This window comes from Chamaea fasciata, unplaced genomic scaffold (genome assembly GCF_029207755.1).
Source record: "Chamaea fasciata isolate MVZ Bird 193981 ecotype frontalis unplaced genomic scaffold, bChaFas1.0.hap1 SCAF_17, whole genome shotgun sequence".
Taxonomy (NCBI): domain Eukaryota; kingdom Metazoa; phylum Chordata; class Aves; order Passeriformes; family Sylviidae; genus Chamaea; species Chamaea fasciata.
In genome coordinates this window covers 15,077,061-15,094,374 of record NW_027094102.1, presented here as the reverse complement: position 1 = coordinate 15,094,374, position 17,314 = coordinate 15,077,061, and the positions used below count along the sequence as shown (strand labels likewise).

The 17,314-nt window shown below is 55.3% G+C and overlaps 1 protein-coding gene across 6 annotated transcripts in view; it reads left to right on the top strand.

Annotated features, from left to right (window-relative positions):
- CHD6 (chromodomain helicase DNA binding protein 6) overlaps positions 1–17,314 on the top strand; it is a 94,144-nt gene that overhangs the window by 54,280 nt on the left and 22,550 nt on the right. For 4 of the 6 annotated variants that reach the window (XM_066199163.1, XM_066199165.1, XM_066199164.1 and 1 more), the window contains 17 exons: positions 2,659–2,724; positions 3,181–3,239; positions 3,583–3,700; positions 4,831–4,917; positions 5,137–5,286; positions 5,567–5,688; positions 6,310–6,553; positions 6,983–7,159; positions 8,749–8,892; positions 9,672–9,927; positions 10,383–10,593; positions 11,094–11,289; positions 11,805–11,969; positions 12,362–12,541; positions 13,269–13,379; positions 14,660–14,862; positions 15,244–15,443. In XM_066199163.1, the coding sequence (XP_066055260.1) occupies positions 2,659–2,724; positions 3,181–3,239; positions 3,583–3,700; positions 4,831–4,917; positions 5,137–5,286; positions 5,567–5,688; positions 6,310–6,553; positions 6,983–7,159; positions 8,749–8,892; positions 9,672–9,927; positions 10,383–10,593; positions 11,094–11,289; positions 11,805–11,969; positions 12,362–12,541; positions 13,269–13,379; positions 14,660–14,862; positions 15,244–15,443 (2,689 nt within the window). The remainder of the gene's footprint in view (positions 1–2,658; positions 2,725–3,180; positions 3,240–3,582; positions 3,701–4,830; positions 4,918–5,136; positions 5,287–5,566; positions 5,689–6,309; positions 6,554–6,982; positions 7,160–8,748; positions 8,893–9,671; positions 9,928–10,382; positions 10,594–11,093; positions 11,290–11,804; positions 11,970–12,361; positions 12,542–13,268; positions 13,380–14,659; positions 14,863–15,243; positions 15,444–17,314) is intronic. The other 2 variants (XM_066199166.1, XM_066199162.1) reach the window with 1 other exon arrangement.

Genomic DNA, 17,314 nt, shown 5'->3' with positions numbered 1-17,314 from the left:
TTCAGGAACTGTGAGATGGACAAGAGGTGTGCTGGCCAACTGTCCCCCTTCTGCTTGGAGACTAAGGCCCCTGGAATGTGACATGCCGCTGGACATTTCCTACCCACTGCCCATGCCCACCTTTGCCTTTGGTTTCTGTAGCTCCTGTCCATGATGATTATTATTTTGTCCCTGCCAGCTGAGGGCTTTGTAGGAGCCAGGTCATAATTTTCTGCCCACATTGCTGCTCTCCGTCAGTGCCTTAGAGCGTAGCAATGCCAGCCTGACCCTTGCCAGCTGAGCTGATCTGCTGGGAAGCATGTCAGAGATCTGGGCAGCATGGCAGGGACCACCCGGAGCTACTGCAGTTTGGACTTTGCTATCCTTCTGCCTCTGCCCGCTGGTTCAGTGCTGGCTCCTGGTGGGTGCTGCTTGCTCCTTCCTGCCTGTCTGTGACTGTGTGTTGGATCCTGCAACTAATTCCATCTCTCTGGTCACTAAGAAAGCTGCCACCTTAAATTAATTACGGTCACTAGTTGTTTTCACGGTGTTTCTGTTACCTTGTCTAGTCCCCTCAAGGTTTTGGTGGGTGTTAGCTCTGTTGATAAGCCCTGACCTGATGATCCGTGCCTGGCCTGGTGCTGCCACACACCCACAGGATATACTGCCGGTGCTGCTTCAGCTCTGCCTGAGGCTGTGTCCCAGCTGGGCTTCTGGCAATCGTCTCTCCAAGTGAGATTTTCGAAGCAGCAAGTATGAGCTGCCCTTGGCATGTGACCACGCTCCCACCCTGTTTCCTGTCAGTCGTAAACTTCCACCTCAGTTTGTCCTGCTCCGGATGGGTCAATAAGTCTGATGTCCAAAGCAGCCAGGCTAGGTGGTGGTTCTGAGGCCTGGCCAGCCTGCCCAGCTGGGCCTGCCAGTGGCTGCTCCCAAGATTGGAACTGACAGGCAGGGCAGGATGTGAGTGCTGCGACCTCAGGACTGCTCTCTCCATGGCCTGGACTTGCAGCCTTCCTCCTGCATCCTGGACATAGTCCTAAACAGCTCTTTGGGCAGTGCAGGGCTCCTGCAGCAGCCTTCGGGCAGCCAGCGATGAGCCACAGACCAGCGGAAGCCTGTCTAAGGGCTGTGGATCAGCATGGGAGCTCCCAGCACCAGGGCACTGGACTGGTGTGATGGCCATGTTCACACAAACCCTCCGTGGGAGGGTCAAGCAGAGCCCAGCAGTGCCCGGGTGGATGTCTGGGCATGGGGGAGCAGGCACTGCACAGTGACTGTGGCAGGAGCACTTCTGCATGCTGCCTTGAGCTCTCTTAACCCAGTGTAGGGCAGAGTTCCCCAGATAGGGCAGAAATCTTGCTCTGGGCCTCAGATGGCAGCCGAGGGGCCCAGGCAGAACTGCTGTTCCCTGCTCATTCTGTTGTGATGCTGGGTTCAACATCCTTCCGTGCACTCAAGAACAGTGACAAGGCAGCAATCACCTCTGCGCTGGGGATGGAAGGGCTGCTGTGGCCCTGGGCATGGTCTTGGCTTTCTCAGACACTTTCAGGTGAGTGGTGTGGGATGGCTTGTTTGTCTGTCCTTCCCCAGGCTGCCCCATGCCTTTCTTTGAGACTTTCTAGTCTGCAGAGTGACGCCTCAGGGCTCCTTTGCCTTGGTCCATACTCTGCATCCGTCGGAAGGGAATGAACAGAGTCCTTCTGCTTTCCGCTCTGCACTTTGCTCCTCTTTCTGCTGTACTATCTTTGAGCCAAAGCAGAACTGATATTTCTAATGCTCAAGCAGGCTCCACGTTTTTGGTGGCTGTCATCTCCCCCGAATCTTCCTCTGTGTGTCTTCTCTATAGCACAGACAGGCACAAGCCTGGCTGTCTTGTCCCTTGGCATTCGGTGTGGCTGGTCCTGGCACAGCCACAGCCAGGAGAGCTTCCACCTCCCCAGAGCTGGCAGCAGGACAGCATTGGGGTCACCTGCAGCAAAGCCTGTGTTCAGCGAGAGAGGCTGTGCTGGGAGCCCCTGGGTCCCAGTAGAGGGATCTATGGGTGAATCTCTGGGGACAGTAGAAGCCTGCAGAGGGAAGGAGGCGGTACTTTGAGCCTTCCAGGAAGAGCTGCATGGAGAGTGGTGGGGTGAGGTGCTGTTGCCCATGTCCTGTGGCCACAGGCAGATGGTAGTGTGCAGGTGACATGTGGCAGGGCCTGACAGATAATGCTGCCTGCTCTCCTGAGGTCCTTGGGGCCTTACAGCACCGTGGGGCTGTATAACTGCCAAGGCATGACCAGAATGTGGCATGAGGAGTGCCGTGGAGCAGGAATATTTTGGCATATTTCCTTTGTTGAGTCCATGGGCAAAGGTGCCCCAAGCTCCCTCCTCTCTTTTGGGAGACTTTCCACCCTCTCTGGCTGCCCTGGTGTAGCTGGAAGGATCCGCACAGCAAACCCAACAGTTCTGTGGCCTGGCTGACTTGAAGAGGACAGAAAAGGGTGAGTGTAAGTGGCAGCACCTACACTCTCGCACCCAGCAAGGGCTCCCCAAGCACAGCTTTCCCAGCTCCCAGTGCCAACTCTGTCTGCCTGTCTGGGGAACTGAGAGAGGAGCAAGCAGCTGTTCTGTGCTGGGAGAGTGCCAGGGGCACATGATGAACCAGAAAAACAGAGCTCTCTTGTCCTGTCCCTAGGAGCCTCCCGAGGATGATGCCAATATCATTGAGAAGATCCTTGCCTCCAGGATGGTGCAGAAGGAGGTGAGTGGCAAAGATGTCAGGGGGGCTGGAAGTCCTTGAGCAGAGGAGGGATGGGACCTGTCTGCCCTGTGCAGCAGGGACATAAGTTGTTGCAGCAGTTGGTGCTCTTGCTGCTCTTGGTGGTGGAGTGCTGGGATATGCTCAGACTGGCACCTTTCTGAGCTGTGGATCAGTGTGGTGCGTCTCCTGTCCTGGGCACGGAAAGTCTCTGGAGAGGAGTCAGGCCTGGGCTGATGCCCAGAAGGTGTTGGAGTCCCCCATGCTTAAGGGTGGTCTCACATCATGTTCCCTAGGGCTACTGTGTCTCCAGAGCAGCAGCATGAGTGCCTGGCTGTCCTCACCATCCCTGGGGCTCAGTCCCAGGAGCCTGTGGCCAGGCAGGGGATGGCTGAGCATGCCCCCCCCAGCTTCTGCACAGCCTCTGACTGTCACTTACTCTCCTTTCCTTGGTTTCAGGCTCATCCTGGAGGCCTGGCATTTGAGACAGAGGAGTTCTACGTCAAGTACAGGAACTTGTACGTGCAGTGTTGTGGTGCTTTTTTATGTGGGCCCTGTGCATGCAGGAGCAAGGACTGTGTGCTCCCACCTCCATCCCATCCCTAGCTGCAGCCCCAGCATCCCTGTTTTCCTGCCCCTGTCCTCCTGATCACCGTGGTGGTGGGAAGCAGGGATGCTGCTGCAGCTTCAGTGCTTGGTCTTGGCGTGGTCCTGGGGTATGGCTTTCCCCTTTTGGGGTGGCATAGGCATGGGCTGGGCATTCTCTGGATCGCTGGGAGATCCACGCTGCTCCGTGTGGTGGATGGGTTTGGGACCAAAGGCCTCTTGGTCATGTGTTGTTGATTTTTTCCCCCCCTGCAGCTCTTACCTCCACTGTAAATGGGCAACACTGGAGGAGCTGGAGAAAGACCCCAGGATCTCGCAGAAGATAAAGCGCTTCCGGAACAAGCAGGCTCAGATGAAACATATTTTTACAGAGGTGAGAGTGGAGCGCAGTGAGCAGTTGTGCCTGACCCCAGTGTCATGGCTGAGCAGGCCAGGAGCTGCCCCTGACACCTGGCTGCTGAGACCAGTCCATCTCCAGGCCCAAAGGCACCAAGGCTGAAGCTGAGGGTCCATGACTGTGCCCTGGACACCTGTAGTGTCACTGGTGGAATTATGAGCAGGGTGACAAGTATCACTTGCCAGCTCTGGAAGAGTTGCTTGATGGGAGGCGGGGCAGCATTTAGGGCTGGAGGTGCTTCTGTGGTGGAGCAGAAATGCTGTGGGAGAGAGGGAACTATAAATATCTGGGCTTAGGGGAGCTCCTGCCTGCTCTGTTCTATAAGCAGATAAATCTTGCTTAGTATGAAAGGTGTTCTGTAATTTAACTTGCTGCTCCAGAGGTAGTTGTTGGATCTCCTCAAACTGCCCCTTACAAGTGTAAATCAGGCCAGTAGGCTATGAAAATTTCTCCATTGTAGCTGGAAAGCTGGGGGTGTGTGTCAAATTTCTCACTCACAAGTCTGTTTGGGGTCTTTCTCAGGACGCAAAAAAAAAAAATCATGTGTTGGAACACTCTGTACCACTGATGGTTCAGCAAGGAGCACATGCACTTTTCCTGTAACTAACTGGGATTTGGAGAGATGTGAGCGTAGAAGCCTGATTTTTCTCCTTCCCAAGCCCTAGGCCGTGTCTCTCCAAGGCCTATGCTAGGTGGGCCAAGAGGGAGGCAGAGACAGAGACCAAGATGTCACTCCTTGCAGCCCTGGGGTTCCTTGGGTGCTATGGACTGTGGCTGTCACAGCTCTGGATGCTGCACATCAGCTGGAGCAGACACTATAGGACTTGTACCTTGGGGCCAGATAGGCTGGAGAGGACATTCCTGCCTCCCAGCAAGGGCAGCACAGAGCATGTGACTGCTCCAAAGAAAGCTTTGCCTTCTGCCGGGCTCCTGCATCCTCCCTGCCCAGAGACAGATGTCTGTACCTGTGTCCGGGGCATTTGGTGTGTTGCACACAGCTAGCAGCATCCAGGGAACAGATGCCCCGCAGCTGTTTACTTGTACCCATCTGTTTAACCTTGGAATCACCTTGAACTTACCTTCTGCTTTACTGTTTGCCATCACAGCCTGATGAGGATTTGTTCAACCCGGACTACGTGGAGGTAGATCGAATTCTGGAGGTGGCTCACACAAAAGACCCTGACACTGGGGAGGTGAGAAGCTGCATCTCTTACTTGCCCCATAGAGGGAAGGAGGGAGACTTGGCAGGAGGCCTGGCCTCATGGCGTACATTGTGGGTCATTTCTGAGCACCCTGAGCCTTCCCAGCCTTCCCTTGCACAGCCTTTCCTGTCCCCGAGAACCCTTGGCACAGGGTGGATGGAGGGCTGCTGGCCCTCCCTGTCTCTGAGTCTGTCTCTCTCTATGCTGCAGGAGGTGACTCACTACTTGGTGAAGTGGTGCTCGCTGCCCTATGAGGAGAGCACCTGGGAGCTGGAGGAGGATGTCGACCCAGGGAAGATTAAAGAGTTTGAAGCCCTCCAAATCCCTCCAGAAATCAAGCACATGGTAACGTACCCTGAGGTAACGTACCCGGCTGGCAGCTCGCTGCCCTGGGCGCAGGGACTGGCTGTGTCTTGCCACAGTCCAGAGGGTTGACCTTGTCCCTGGTGCTGCAGTGCAAGCCCTATATCCTCCCCTCTGGAGATGTGAGGGTGGGTTCCAGAGGCCAAGCCCTTGCTGTGACTCAGCTGTCAGTGACTGCTTTGAAGTGTTTTCCCTGATGTGCAGCCCCAGCAGCAGGATCTGGCCTCACTGGGCGTTAGCATCTCCCATGGACCTCGCTCCTGCTGTCCCCTCCTAGGAGCGCCCAGCGTCTGAGTCCTGGCAGAAACTGGAGAAGTCCCGGGAGTACAAGAACAGCAACCAGCTGCGGGAGTATCAGCTGGAGGGAATGAACTGGCTGCTCTTTAACTGGTATAACAGGTGAGGGGCCGGAGCCTAGTGCTGCCATGAGCTGTCCTGCTGGGAGCAAGCCCTGTGTGTGCTGTCATGGGAACAGCGAAGCTGGGGAGCAGAGCTGATGAAGAGGGGCTTGACAGAGCAGCCACTGGGTCCTTCAAGTGCTGGAGATGGCAGGCAGCTGCCAGAAACAGTGGATTTGCTTTAGCTTTGCAACTGAGTCTTGAGGAATGTTTCTCCCTGGTCAATGCTGATGAGTCTTGGAGGTAATAGGACCTAGCTATGGTTCTAACATACACCTGTTTTTTTGGTATTGACCAGGCTATTGGTGACCCACTGTGTGGCAGGCAGGATGGAATATATATCCTCTCAGCTGCAGCAGGCCACAACATGCATCTTTCCCTGGCTTGTGTGTACCTGCAAAATAGCATCTTTCATGCTGATTTTGAATCCATGATTTTATAAGAAGTTGGCGGGTTTACCCAGACAGATTTGGGCCACTATATCAGAGTCCCTCCATGCTCTGTGCTGCAGGGTCAGAGAAGTGTGGACAGAGGTGGTGTGCCTGAAATCCCATCAAAGAGTTGGTGAGAGTCTTTTCTGCCCCCAAGAGCCACACTGACCTGACCCTATCCATCTCTGCAGGAAGAATTGCATCCTGGCTGACGAGATGGGTTTGGGGAAGACAATCCAGTCAATCACTTTCCTCTCAGAGATATTCCTGATGGGCATCCATGGCCCCTTCCTCATCATCGCACCTCTCTCCACCATCACGAACTGGGAGAGGGAGTTCCGCACCTGGACGGAGATGAACGCCATTGTGTACCATGGCAGCCAGATCAGCCGGCAGATGATCCAGCAGTACGAGATGGTGTACAGGGACACACAGGTGACTGACGCACACATCTCTCCCAGGATGTGTCCCCCAGCCTTGGCTTCCTTTACTTGGGAAGCACTGAGCTGCCTGTGGAGCTTGTTCGTCTGGAGAGTGAAAAAGTGATCTTTACAGCCCCATTTGCTGGCATGGGTTCAAGTTGCACTGTGTATGAGTGAACAGGCATGACTCATGCAGAACGGGGAGGATGCAGCATAGCCCTGGTTCTTGTCCAGGCCTATGTGCTTGCCCTGGGGCCGTGTCTATTTGGAGGGACACAGCCTGTGGCCATCAAGGAGGCTTGCAGAAACCTGCCCAATGCTTGAGAGAGAGCTGGGGAAATTCCAGCTCAGAGTCAGATGCTCACACTGATACTGTCAGACAGGAGGTCTGACAGTGTCCTGCCACCCTGCAAGACTCAAAGTCTGATTTCTGTTTCCCTAGGGTAACCCTCTCCCTGGGATCTTCAAGTTCCAGGTGGTTATCACTACCTTTGAGATGATCCTTGCGGACTGCCCAGAGCTGAAGAAGATCCAGTGGCGCTGTGTGGTCATTGACGAGGCACATCGCCTGAAGAACAGGAACTGCAAACTCCTGGAGGGGCTGAAGCTCATGGCCCTGGTGAGCATGTCCTGCCTGGGTTCACCTGGGAGCAGGGTGGGCTGGAGATGGCCGTGTTGAGCAGTCAGATACCACTGTCAGCAGCTCAAGCCCTGTGCCACGCAGGAGGAAAACCATCCAGGAGGCCCCTTGATGGATGGGGCACTGGTGCCCTGCAGCCCTCACAAACTTCTTTTTGCCGAAGTGGAATATTAACTCCCCCTGTGCCTTCCCATCTGGGGGTGCTCCCTGCCAGAGCCCTGCCCAGCCTTGCAGCACAGTGTGGGCTGCTGCAGCACATGGGGACAGTTGCTGGCCAGCCCTGAACAGCATCGCAGGCATGGTGTGCCTTGTGCCCTACACTGGGCAGGGCTGTAGTGTTCGAGCTGGTTTCTTACTGCTGTGCAAACATAGGACCAGTCCATGTCAGGGGTGGGTTAACAAAGGGCTCCGTGAGCTGCTCTGAGAAATCATTTTGATGTCCAGCTCTTTTCCAGCCCTGGGAAAAGCAGTGCTGCTGTTAGCTGAACCAAGGGCCAACAGGCTTTTTGGATCTTCCAGCTGTATCCAGCTTCCATCTCACTCACCTGTAGCTGGGCCAGGCCTCTTAAAATAACTAGTCTCATGACTCCCACAAGTTCCAAAAGACCCTGCTGTTTCCCTTAACTTTGTGTCTTGTGCAGGGCCCTGCTGGGTTGTGAGCTTGGGTCAAAGCAGGGCTGCTACTGGTTCCCCTTCTAAACCATCACCTTCCTTTGTACAAGTCCTGTGGGAGTCTCCCACCTTACAATTGCCCTTCTTTCCTAGCTGGCCACTCCTGAGGTCATTTCCTGCACTAGACTGGGCAGGAGGATTAGCCTGAGTAGTGAGCCCAAGGCTCTGGCAGTGCTGGGATAGAGGAGCTGGTGCACCCAGGACCAGCACCTGGTGGTGCCTGAAGCCCGAGCCTATGCTGTCAGGCATGGCAGGGAGAGCATTCTCCTTGAGGGGTCATCTGGTCCTCACATCCCCAGGTCTTGGGGTTTGTTTGGACCCCATCTCCTTATACTGCACATGTACCTACCTGGTGAACCTGTAAGGAAAGCTCCCCTTTGTTCCCAGTGCACAGTACTACCAGCCCCTGCTGATTTTGGAGCACCCTGCTGAGACTGGCCCTAGCAGCAGGCCACTGCTGCCCCTTGGTGTCCCATGGCTCAGGGCCATGTTTCCTCTTGCTCTGTCTGAGCTCCAAAGACAGACATACTGCTCCCAGCTGCACAGAAACTTGGGCTCTGTCAGCATCCCTGTCCAGTGCCAGCACAGCCCTACCTGAGGGTCTTGTGCCGGAGCAGGGCTGAAGCCTGGGAGCAGTGTGAGATCTTGGGTTTGGCTCTTGTTGCACAGAGCTGGACTGGAACATGTGCACAGGAGCATCCTGGGAGCCACAAGACAGTGCTGTGTGGCGGGGGCTTGGTCAGGACTGTCACTGTGGCCAGGGAAGCCTCTCAGGTGTGTTTGTGTGCACCCAGAGTGCTTCTTAGGCTAGAAGACAAAAAACATTGTGCTCTTGGGACACCTTCAACCCCAGCTAATGGGGTTGAGCCCTCAACCTCTTTCCTGTGTGTTCCCAGGAGCACAAGGTGCTGCTGACAGGGACCCCCCTGCAGAACTCGGTAGAGGAGCTCTTCAGCCTCCTAAATTTTCTGGAGCCACAGCAGTTCCCCTCAGAGACAGCCTTCCTGGAGGAGTTTGGAGACCTGAAGACAGAGGAGCAGGTACCTGGAAGAATGATACCGGTGACTTAGCACAGGCCACTGGGGCAACTGGTGACCAAACCAGGCATGCTTTCAGACATGTGCTTCATGGAAGTGGATAGCACTCCTCATACCAGGAGAAGTAGAGTTGTTACAGAGCCCGTGACACTGCTCTGGGGAGAGGAGACCCATCCCTGCAGTGGTCTGCTCCCAACTGACTCTCTGCTGCCCTTGCATGTCTGGGTAGAACAGCTCACCTGCCTCTCCCACCTGGTCTGTCCCTGAGACCAACAACAGTGCAGGGGGAATGGGGGGGGGGGGGGGGGGTCAGCAAGTCCATGTGTCAATTACCCTGTCAGGCTCCCCTGGAGAGCCTTCCTCCAAAGCTCTCATTGAACGTGGGTCATGGCAAGCTGCTTAGTTGCCTGGGCTGTCCCACTGCCTTTTGAATGTAGAAATTGTGCAAAAGTTGTCATTCTCTGGGAGCAGGCACAGATGCATGAAGCAACTGCCATCTCGGCTACCATCCAAACTCTCAGCTCTCCTCCTGCATCAGACACCTAAGGCTTCTGGCAGCAGAGGCATGGGGAGTTCATAGCCTGGGACTGGTCATGCCTGCCCCAAGGACTCCAGCCCCTGAAGTTGTCCTGGCTGGCTCCTGAGCAGCTGCTCCAGAATCACCTGTAGTGGGTTTGCAGCGTGGGGAGGCTCCAGTCTTCTCTGCTCTCCAGTCTCTCCTCTGCTGGGCCCATGTGCTTGCCATGCAGGGAGGGCAGTGAGTGTCTGCGCTTGCTCTGCAGGTGAAGAAGCTGCAGTCCATCCTGAAGCCCATGATGCTGCGACGGCTGAAGGATGATGTAGAGAAGAATCTGGCACCCAAACAGGAGACCATCATTGAGGTGGAGCTGACCAATATCCAGAAGAAATACTACCGGGCCATCCTGGAGAAGAATTTCTCCTTTCTCTCCAAGGGTGCCAACCAGCACAATATGCCCAACCTCATCAATACCATGATGGAGCTGCGCAAATGCTGCAATCATCCGTACCTCATCAATGGTGAGGGCTGTGCACAGGAGTTGTGTGGGGGGACACACAGGTATCTCTGCAACATTTACTGTTCTCTCCCAACAGAGCTTGCCCAGCTGGGGACCCAGCTCAGGCCTGGTGCCGTCTGCTGGTGGTGTGGCAGTGCTCTGCCCCGTTGCCTTCCCAGGCAGCCCAGCTCCCTCAAAGGGCTGCTTGCTGATGGGCACCTCAGGGTCTCCTGAGGCTCACTGTGTTTGGGGATGTTCTGACACAGGACCAACATCCCAACCTGACTTTTTCTGCCAAGGGCTGATGTGAGCCCTGAAGAAGTTCGGTCCCAGGAGTGGAGGGTCTGCAGGAGGTCTCTAGCCAACCTCCCTAGCTCTGACTGCATGGGTTCTGTTGCTCATGTGGTCCCTTCCTGCTGCCCTGGGCTGCTGCACTGCCAGCCTTGCCAAGAGCTCACATCCCTTTTCACCTGGCAGGGGCAGAGGAGAAGATCCTGGAAGACTTCCGTAAAACGCACTGCCCCGAGGCACCTGACTTCCAGCTGCAGGCGATGATCCAGGCAGCTGGGAAGCTGGTTCTCATTGATAAGCTGCTTCCCAAGCTGATCGCTGGTGGGCACAAGGTGCTCATCTTCTCACAGATGGTGCGCTGCCTTGACATCCTTGAAGACTATCTCATCCAGAGACGGTTAGTACAGGCTCCAGCATTCACCACGGCTCCTTCACAGTACCTCCATGCACTGCACACGGAGTGGCCACAACACAGGCTGGGGATTTTGCTATTCCATGCTCACATACCGATGGATCCAAGTTACCGTCTGCTGCTGGTGGGTGCGGAGACCCCAGAGCAGCTCAGACCTTTCATTTTGTGTAGTCTAGGGCTAGTCCTCAGAGTGACCAGGTGGAAGTAGATCCTCCCCTTGGTCCTGGTTCCCGTGAGCCCCATATCCATACACCATGCATGGGGTTGTGATGATTTTGTCATCGTAAGAGACACAACTTTTGGGAACAACCACAGTGCACCCAGGCTAATGGGGCCTGGGCCTCCACCTGGGCACAGGCCCTGCCAGTAAGTCCTGGCTGGTGTGCCCACATAGCCTGGGAGAAGAAGCAGAAAGGGATTTGAAAGCTGCAGCCTCTTCAGGCCCCACTGTGATTCTACTCTACCCTCTCCCTCCTCTTGAGCAGGTACACCTACGAGCGCATTGATGGGCGGGTGCGCGGCAACCTGCGCCAGGCTGCCATCGACCGCTTCTGCAAGCCCGACTCGGATCGCTTTGTCTTTCTCCTGTGCACACGGGCAGGTGGGCTGGGCATCAACCTGACCGCTGCTGACACCTGCATCATCTTTGATTCCGACTGGAACCCACAGAATGACCTGCAGGTAATGGGCTGGGCAGGGCCAGGCTGTCAGGAGGTCCTGAGGCACAGTTCTATCACTTGTGATAGGATGCAGGGAGAACAGGGCAGCAGCACCAGCTGTACTGGGCACAAGGTGCCGTACCAGGATAGCTGGCAGGAATGTGGGCAGAGGGAACAGGACATGGGGGAGATCGCAGTGTGGTTTTGAAAGCACAGACAGGCCACAGAGCAGGCCACGCTGTGTCCATGCCTGGTTTTGGAGTGGGTACAATGTTGTGTGCCACATCTGCAGAGAGCCAAGGCTCCAACCTGAGCCCTGTGTCCTTGCCTGAGCGTGCCGGGATCTCCCATTCCTGCTCCACAGCTGTGCAGGCTGTGCCAGAGCCCTGCCAGGTCAGCTAGGGTGCTGTGGTGGGTGGGAGGTGACTGTGGGTCAGGTGGGTGAGTGTAGATGCTGATGCTGCAGGGTGCCACAAGCCGCACAGTCCTCACCCCGCTGGGCTCCCTGCACTGACACCATGCCCCCTGCACTGACAGGCTCAAGCTCGTTGCCACCGGATCGGGCAAAGCAAGGCCGTGAAGGTCTATCGCCTCATCACCAGGAACTCCTATGAGCGGGAGATGTTCGACAAGGCCAGCCTGAAGCTGGGTCTGGATAAAGCTGTGCTGCAGGACATCAATCGCAAGGGCAGCACCAATGGGGTAGGTTGGCTGCTGGAGCAGGGCCTGCAGGGAGCCTCTGCAGGAGATCTCTTCTCCTCTTGCAAGTCACTGCCAGGTCAGAGCAGAGATTGGGCAGGCTTTGGGGAAGGAGAGCCCAGTCCCACATACTCGTACTGCTGCTCTTTAGCCTGCCAGGCTGTTCTTGCACTACCGTGAGGATGGGGAATATGTGATGCTGTGTCTGGGATGACATGGACTGAAATTCCTGACAGTCCTTCAGGAAGAGTTTTGAAGTGACCTCTTTGCTTTAACAGCATCAAGTCTGGATTGGCTTGGGGCCCTTTCTCCTGGAGTAGAGAGAGGAGCCTTCTCCTATTGTGCAGTGGTCATGGTTGCTGGCCAGGTTGGTGATGCCCCTGTGCTTTGGGCAGGTTCAACAGCTCTCCAAGATGGAGGTGGAGGACCTGCTGCGGAAGGGTGCCTATGGCGCACTCATGGATGAGGAGGATGAGGGGTCGAAGTTCTGTGAGGAAGACATTGATCAGATCCTCCAGCGCAGGACACAGACCATCACGATCCAGTCTGAAGGGAAGGGGTCCACATTTGCAAAGGTGTGCTGTGCTCCACTGGGAGGGAAGGGGGATTTCCTTTGGGGTTGGAGGAAGGGGAACATGCAGGGGAGTAGTGGTCAGCCGACCTCCTACCTGTGTGTGGAGACATGTCCACATGGAGGCCAAGCTCTGCTGTCCCACTGTGCCCAGGAGTGAGACCTTGCTGGGGCACTGTAGCTGGTGTGGTCTCCTGTCTCTCTGGCGGTCAACAGAGCATTGAGGAGGGGCCACCAGCCTGGCAGGTGATGGAAGGCTGCCTGGGAGGGTTCAGCCATGAGGTCTGGCTCTACGTAGGGACCCCAGGGTGGCGGGGCACCTGCATGGTGCCCGAAGCCAGGTGCTGCTGTGCCATGGAAGCTGAGTGCTGTGGGGCCTGACAAAACCCCCAGATAAAGCCTGAGGAGCCAGCTCTGTGCTTTGCTCTGGCTGGTGCCTGCTGGGGCCACTAAGGGTTATCTGTCCCTCCTCCTCTTGCACAGCCCAGGCTCCATTTACAGTGGGTCAGGCATGACTGCAGAACAGAGGGCTTCAGCTCCCTTAGGCAAACATATCTGGCACATATCAGCTTAGAGTGTATCATATCCTCTGGCACATATCAGCTTAGAGTGTAACATCCCTCAGCAGCAAGACCGTGCACTCAGACAGGCGAGTGGGGGATCTCTGTATGGGAGAAAGCACACCCGGATGGTGGGTTGCACCCTGTTCACTCCTCTTCTTTCTCTCCTAGGCCAGCTTTGTAGCATCAGGAAACAGAACGGATATTTCCTTAGATGACCCCAACTTCTGGCAGAAGTGGGCCAAGATAGCAGAGCTCGATACAGATGCCAAGAATGAAAAGGTAGGATGCAGTTTGTGGCCCATGTGTCCTTCAACTGATCTGACACCATGTGGCCTGGTGTCCAAGTGGGAGCTGAATGCTTCCTCTGGGCTCCTGAAGAGGTTTGTGTTGGGCATGAAGAATTACTGCAAGGGAAGACTGACCCACGAATGCTGGCTAAAGCCCTGATTTCTTCAGCCACATGGTGATCTGGGTCTCCCTGATCTTTCAGGGTACTCAATCTGTACTCAAACTAGTCCCAACAATCCCACCCTCTGCTTGAGAGCATTGTTCAAGTGCTTCTTGGCAAAAACCTCCGACAGCCTTGGGGCTGTGCCCATTCCCTGGGGAGCCTGTTCCGTACCTGACTACCCTCTGGGGGAAGAAACTTTCCCTGATGCAGGTCCAGTCATTCCTATGGGTCCTGTCCCTGGTCACAGAGAGCAGAGATTGGAGCTGCCCCTCTGCTGCCTCTCATGAGGGCAGATTGGTCCCTCTGCCTGTCAAGAGGCAGGAGGGGACAGATGGGGTCCCAATGCTCTGCTGGCCCCGCTGAGGGGATGAGCTTGGCTGCAGCTCAAGCTTTCCAGCTCCTCCATCAGGCACAGGGTGCTGCCACTGGCTCCAGTGCAGCCCTGGGGCTGCCATAATTTCAGCTAAGGCAGCAGTGCTGTAAGAGATGGTTTTAGACAGCAGCAGGAGGGAGGCCCTGCAGCTCTGCAAAGCTCACTGCTCAAGCTGGAGCAATAGGAGAGTTTGTGTGTATGTCCTATGTGCCTGAAATCCAGGCAGATTTACATGGCATTAATTCATCCAACAGGGTGGGGTAAGCAGAGGGGGCAGATACGTGCTATTTAATTTCATATTGCTCCTTCCTGCACCTTCTTGGAAGCTGCTTTTCCTGTTCCAGCCCACCTGTCCCTCTGACACAGAGATTACACTGCCTTCAGCGCAGCCCTTGTCGCAGGCAGTGCGGAGACGGCCAGGAGTGACTCAGAGCTGAGTCAGCTGCTGGCAATCAGCAGTTTGGGCACAGAGGGTCTGATTTTCAGCCCGCCGTCAGTCAGGCTGAATTTTGTGCTGGCCAGGAGTTGTCACTTGTGCAGGCAGAACTCACACAGGTAACTTGAAGCAGGTATCCAAGTGGGAAGGTGATGTTAAGCCTTCCATCTTCACCATGGGAATGTGACTGACAAACTAGGAGCCAGAGACTGAACAGAGCCCAGGTGACAGGGGCCAGAAGAGCACATACAAGTGTTTCTGTCTGTACCTGAGAACGCCCTCTGCTCTGTCCGTCACAGGAGAGCCTGGTCATCGACAGACCCCGGGTGCGGAAGCAAACCAAACACTACAACTCCTTCGAAGAGGATGAGCTGATGGAGTTCTCTGAGCTGGACAGTGACTCAGATGAGCGACCCACACGCTCGCGGCGCTTTAACGAGAAGACGCGACGGTACCTGCGGGCTGAGTGCTTCCGTGTGGAGAAGAACCTGCTCATATTTGGGTGAGTCTCACCCCTGTGAAAGCACAACCACAGCCTCCAGCTGCCCCAGTGCCCATGTGGCCCACTGGCTGCACCAGCTGCTTCCTGTCTGTCCTGCTTGCTGTGTTGCCTCCTTCCAGCAGTGACCTGGGCTCTAAGCAAATGTTTGGGATGGAAGAGTTAGGAGGAGGAAGCATGAGCTGGCAGTTGGCACTTCCAGAGTCTGCTCCTGCCTCTGCCCTAGTCCTGCAGCCTCTCTCCCTCTTTGCTCCTGTAATATGTGGGCAAAACATCCATCAGGGGATCTGGCAGGGCTGTGCCCCCACAGAAGTTCCTGGAGGGAGGTGCCAGCAAGGTCTCTAGTTGCACAGGTGTGTTTACTCTGTGTTCCTGCTGTTTCAGCTGGGGACGCTGGAAAGATATCCTGACCCATGGGCGGTTCAAGTGGCACCTGAATGAGAAGGACATGGAGATGATTTGTCGGGCCTTGCTGGTGTATTGTGTCAAACACTACAAGGGGGATGAGAAGATTAAGAGTTTTATCTGGGATCTCATCACGCCGACGAAGGACGGCCAGAATCAGGCTCTGCAGAATCACTCAGGTATTGCGTGTTCTCTCTGCCATTGCATCTGTACCTGTTGCCCTGGGCCAGCCTGTGGGACTGAGGCTGCAGAATTCAAAGCAGAGCTGATGGAAGCAGTCTGCAAGTGTTCATGCTTCAGCACTGCAATTCTCTCTGCACGGAGAAACGACCGTCGTCGTTCCCCTGTGCAGGGAGATGCTGGGCAATGAGCTTGTCAGCACCGGTGACCGTATGAACATGTTGGGCATGATAGGGATGAGGGTGCTGATTCCACTCAGGGCATGAGCATTCCTCAGGCTGCCCCTCAGGGCCTCCCGGGGCACAGCATGGACACAGTGCAGGACCCTGCCTGTGCCTCTGGGCTGTACGGGCAGCTGCACCAGGAAAAGCTGGGGGTGCAGCTGCACATGCATCTCACACCAAGGTTGTCGGTTTGATTCCCATATGGGCCATTCACTTAAGAGTTGGACTCAATGATCCTCGTGGGTGCCTTGCAACTCAGAATATTCTGTGATTTTGTGATTTTGTTTCCCTTTGTCATGGTGCTTGTCCCACAGTACTGGTCTGCAGTGCCTGCCCTGGTGGGCAGTGTTGGTTTGTCCTGAGACTTACACAATGCATAGTGCTCCCTAGGTGGTGCTGCCTTCTCTCACTCTGTGTTGTCCTGGGTCTTGCTGTGCTCTCTCTACTCAGAGGCAGTGTGTCTGAGGTTCACATGTCATGTCCCGTGTCAGACTTGTAATTGCATCTGTGGGCTAGAGGTGTCTGTATTCTGTTGTGTAGAAGTTCCCAGTGTATCCTCAGCTTCCGACAGGTCACCCAGAGGCTTCCCAGCCCTGCTCTATCTCTGGCTCAGTGATGGACACTCCAGACTGGTCTCCACCTGCAGCACAGTGCCTGCTCTCTGTAGACTCCCCTGGGGCTGGGGCAGTCATAGAGCCCATCTTGTGAATGGGGCAGCCATGGGGCCTTGGTCTTAATCTGTGAGCACAGAGTGGCTGCTGGCTCCCTGAATCTGGGCTTGTGGCCTGGGACACGTGGTCACTGTCTGCTGTTCCAGAGCGCTCTGGCTGACCTTGCAGCACAGTGTCTGGATCCTGTGGCCCTTAGGACAGGTGAGTAGGGCTGGGGGAAGCCACAGTGTCCCTCGGAGTCAGAGCCCAGCAGCCATGTGCTGCTTGTTCTGTACTTGTGATCTGTGGCACAAGGTGAGTAGTGAGGGGGCCTGGAACTCTCCAGACTGCTTTTAACATCAGGGAGCTGGGCTGAAACCTGGGACTTCTGTTCCCAGATGGTGGAGCACAGGGAAGACTGTTCTAGAACAGTGATGCTGCTGAGTGCCAAGTGCATCATAGTTGGTGCTTAAAACCCAACATCATGATTTCCTTCTGCTTGGAAGTGTCCAACTAGATTTTGCAGCATGAGGTCCAAGGATGTGGCTTTTGGTGGCTGCCATAAGTTATTCCAGTCACCTCCTGCAATGGGAGTCACTTTGACAGTCCTGCTTCCTTCTTTGCCCCACAGCCCTGCCCTGAGAGCAGCTGGGAATGGTCTTGAGAAATCTGCTGTGGGGAACAGAGCAAGAGTCAGAAGCAAATCTGCTGATACGAGTGGGCTTGTTTCAGATAATGCCAAGTAACAAACAAACCATGGTTTCAGCAGAGGGTCAGGATTGCTTTAGTGCAATATTGAATATTGATATTGAATATTGAATATTGACCAGCAAAGCGACCAGGAGCTTCTCCATCAACTCTTTAGAGTGGCTTTTCCCACCTGTGAAACCTCTATGTTGTCTGGGCCAGAGGAGCAATGACATCTCAGCTTGATGTCAGAAGCTGGAGAGGAGCAGAAGCAGAACACTGCAGTGCAGAGCAGTGCTCCTTCCTCAG